Here is a 3,769-nt window from a genome sequence, read left to right on the forward strand (position 1 = left end):
CTCAATGAAGGTTTATCATACTTTTTCATACCAAATGTCATATTGGTCAAATCAACGTCAATTAATTGTTAGACCAAGCCAAATCTCGTATTGCTCAAATCAACATCAATTAATGGTTAGACCGATCTTTTGTATTCAATTAACTTGATAAGACATTTGGTCCAACTCCAACGACTAAGAACAATAATATTTGAAAATTTACAATAGTACTATACAATATTAGATCATATTCTCTTCCTTTTCTTTGTTTATCGAATTTGGGAAACTAATTTCATCGAGATCATCCAACGATAAAAAAACTTCGTCCAAGTATGAAAGCTCCGACCCATCGTCGTCTTCCTTGCCACAAGTGTACTCATACACTCGACACGCCACCCACTTACTATAATCCTGCAGCAACAAGAACATCAATAGTTAAAAAATAAAGAAAGAAAGAAAAAAGCAACAAACATAAGCCATGAGAAATGCAATAACATGTTTAACATATCGATAATCGCCGAATTAGTTAATTTTTCATTATCCATTTACATTATTTGAACTATTATACTTACTTTTTTCGAATTTCTTTTCCTTGATGATCTACAAATGGAAGACGAATCGGAAAGCCTATATTCCTGCATTATCCAATTTGTTTTGACACCTTCTGGAGGCTTACCAGTGTAAAAGGCATAATCTTTCTTCATACCAATTAACTTTTGGCTTGCACTAGAATGTATTGGTTCATCAATCCCCATATACTGCCAATATCCACTTTCTGTAATTCTGCTTTGTGTTCTTCTGCTATAAAAGTACCATTTGCTGCTTTCAGCCATTGCTTTACCTGCATGCATGTTCAAACAGTTCAAGTCTTGATGTCGTCCATTTACGAAAACTATGCATGTGTTAGACCTGGGATGAGCTAGTAAAATTTAATTAAATTATAAGAAGGAATTTATCTGATGTTACCATTCAAGTCCCATGGATCATAGGGATAAAGATCAAGATCTGGAAGGACATCAGGATGGCAAGGCAAAAGCGCGACTTTTCGAAGAAGGAAATGGACTATAAGTTCTTCATCAGTTGGATGGAATCGAAAACCTGGTGGTAAATTGAAATTGCTATCTGCCATGAAGCTCACAAAATGGATAAGCTAGAGAGAAAAATATGTATACATATATATTGATGGCTCTTTGATTATGTTAAGGTGCGGTTGTGGGAGTAATGCTATTTATAATAATAAAAAAGGAGAGAGAAAAGGAATTGACGCGAAATTGAAGGTGTGTGCTTTGATCAACAGCCTATCAAGATTCAAGAATTCCAGTGCTTTTGTTTTTGAAATTTATGATATTTAACTAAGTGCCTTATTTGATAAAAGCTTGTAAAATTTTACCAACTCTTTAACTAGTCAAACTTCAATTTCAACAACGTATTTTATGGAATTTACAATTTTTATTAAATTTTCAGTCACACATTTCATCAATTTTTATTAAATCTACTAAAATTTTAAGTAAAAGTTCTATCAAACAACCCGTATTATGATGTGCTGCGCTCCATGTGTGTTTTTTGTTTGATCCACACAATTTGTGGTTCTCCAACTTATTTTTGCCAAACAAGCTCATAATCACCTATCAAACACGTGTGAGCATTGGAGGGAACCTTTTTTTCTAGTTGTTTCCTCGGGAAGTAGATTGTTGATAGAAGATTACTTTATATTGGTATGGTATTTACCATCTAAGCTATTATTATTTGAGGATTAAGGTAGGACAAATTAGTTTAACTTGGGAGGAATTGTTCATCATCCCAACATAGTGGACTTGAGGTTGAAGTGTGATGCCTTGAGGTTTGTGAAGTAGCTCGATTTGTCATGAAATTTTGTTCAAACTAAAGCAAAAGTCCAACATTTTAGATAGTTTATTAGTAAATTATGCATTATGAACTAGCTTAGAAAATTAGTTATGAACGCATCTTTGAATATACAAATCATGATCATTCTTTATTATTCTTGTACAGATAAATAGATGGATGGATGGATGGATGGATGGACGGATGCAAAACTCCATAATCCTTGATAATGTGCGTCTACATCGTCCTTCATTCTCGTACAGTCCACAATTCCAATAAATTACATTTATCATAGGTTTCGTGGGTCTACGAGCTTACGGATCAAAATTGGAATGCACCACCTAAAAATAATTGGTTCTACTTGGTATTATTCTAATTTTCTTTGCTTCCTATTTCTTTCTATTGACAATCAATTGCTTCTTGGTATATTTCTTCCACGTTTTCATGGTCCCCCCAGCTGACTGAAACTTTAAATCTTAAGTTAGAAAAAATGAAATTGTTTTGTCATTATTTGAGTGATAACTGATAATGAGATAGGGTTAAATTCATTTATTTTATGAATCTAAAATACGAGAATTTTACTCCATTTGAAATTGGGTTCAACTTAGAACTTTTACCTATCACACCCCCATTTTTACTTTGACTTTTGATTTGCCCCCAAGTTGATAAGAGCCGTAATAGACTTGGATTAATTTGGATTAAGGGGTGATGAATTATGAATATATGTGTCACTTCTTTTTGTAGCGCAACTTTTGTTCTTGAATAAAGCCACTTGTCCAGAGTTCAAAATAGGAAAGTAAAGAGATAAACTGATGTGTCAGAAAATAATTAGATGTTTTTGTTTTAATTTTTCAAATTGTTCAATCATGTATCGACACGCGTTCCATCTGAATTTAAGTCTAGATTTGAACCTGGATGTGTAGCATGATTGTTCGTTCTCAGTGACAACCCAACCTCAATCTTTATCAATATTTATTATTTTAATAATAATTATTATAGTAATAGAAGAGATGACCCCTTTTTACCTAAGTATTTGGCTTTTAATCCCATTAAAGTAATCCCTATTATTATTATCTATATGTAACAACTCCAACTATGGAAATAGGTTTTATTTTCTCAGAATAGATTGATAGAAAATGAAACACTGAAATGACAAAAAGTAAGAGCGTTTGAATATTTCACGTAGACTTGTCCTATCAACTTTGTGCTAAGGTGGTATGTCTTTGTCATTAGGAGATTTGAATTGTGAAGATTGACTGGATAAATTAATAAAGACAAAAAGATTTTTCTTTTCCACTCTCTTTAAACCAGGCCTGACTTCAAAATCATATTCGATTGTTTTAATTTATACTTCGAATCTTTAGCTCAGTAATTTTTATATTCAAATCTAAGTTAATGAATTAAACATATTAAAACATTTTTTGAGAGGATAGGCTACTTGTGTATCCCCGTTTAGCCTTCCAAATAGCCCATGTCCCAGGGTCTCGGGGACCTGTTCTGACTGAAACAAAGCGTAGATCTTTTCCAACTTCAAAATACTTCTTTAGTGAAGCTGGCTTATTTGATAAAAAATACTTCCTCTCTCCTTCAAACTTCACCCATTAGAGGAAGGGATATGTATTCACATAAGGTCAGGGATACAATATTTAGCAGACCCTATTTTGATCCTAATTTTCAAGAACAAGATATTCAAAGAAAATTGAAAAATGTTATCTCATAAGGTAATGCCAGAGAGATTTCTACATCTAACTGTAGATGGGGACTTAAAACCTATATGGGAGTAAGGGGTGGACGTAGCCAAGTAGATCAAGGCTATGGCTGCGAATCCACGACATGAGGGTTTAATCTCTGTGGTTATGTTAGATATTATGTTGTCAAACGACCTCCCGGGCGATGATGAGAACCAATTTTATCAGTCGACATGAATGACTGAACGATAATTCAACAT

The 3,769-nt window shown here is 33.3% G+C and overlaps 1 protein-coding gene across 1 annotated transcript; it reads right to left on the reverse strand.

The window, feature by feature from the left end:
• Positions 1–105: 105 nt before the first annotated feature.
• LOC111385193 (NAC domain-containing protein 104-like) lies at positions 106–1,253 on the reverse strand. Its single transcript, XM_023009565.1, has 3 exons — positions 946–1,253; positions 552–820; positions 106–390 (listed from the first exon to the last, which is right to left on the reverse strand). The coding sequence occupies exons 1-3, from the start codon at positions 1,106–1,108 to the stop codon at positions 220–222; spliced, it is 603 nt and encodes a 200-aa protein (XP_022865333.1). The 5' UTR covers positions 1,109–1,253; the 3' UTR covers positions 106–219.
• Positions 1,254–3,769: the final 2,516 nt, after the last annotated feature.

The sequence above is a fragment of the Olea europaea genome, unplaced genomic scaffold (genome assembly GCF_002742605.1).
Source record: "Olea europaea var. sylvestris unplaced genomic scaffold, O_europaea_v1 scaffold3108, whole genome shotgun sequence".
Taxonomy (NCBI): Eukaryota; Viridiplantae; Streptophyta; class Magnoliopsida; order Lamiales; family Oleaceae; genus Olea; species Olea europaea.

Excerpts from the sequence above, each read along its gene's own strand:
- LOC111385193 (XM_023009565.1), bottom strand. The coding sequence starts at position 1,108 with ATGGCAGATAGCAATTTCAATTTACCACCAGGTTTTCGATTCCATCCA. Across the intron at positions 821-945 it reads TGATCCATGGGACTTGAATG|GTAAAGCAATGGCTGAAAGC; the intron begins GTAACATCAGAT and ends ACATGCATGCAG. Across the intron at positions 391-551 it reads GGAAAAGAAATTCGAAAAAA|GATTATAGTAAGTGGGTGGC; the intron begins GTAAGTATAATA and ends TTGTTGCTGCAG.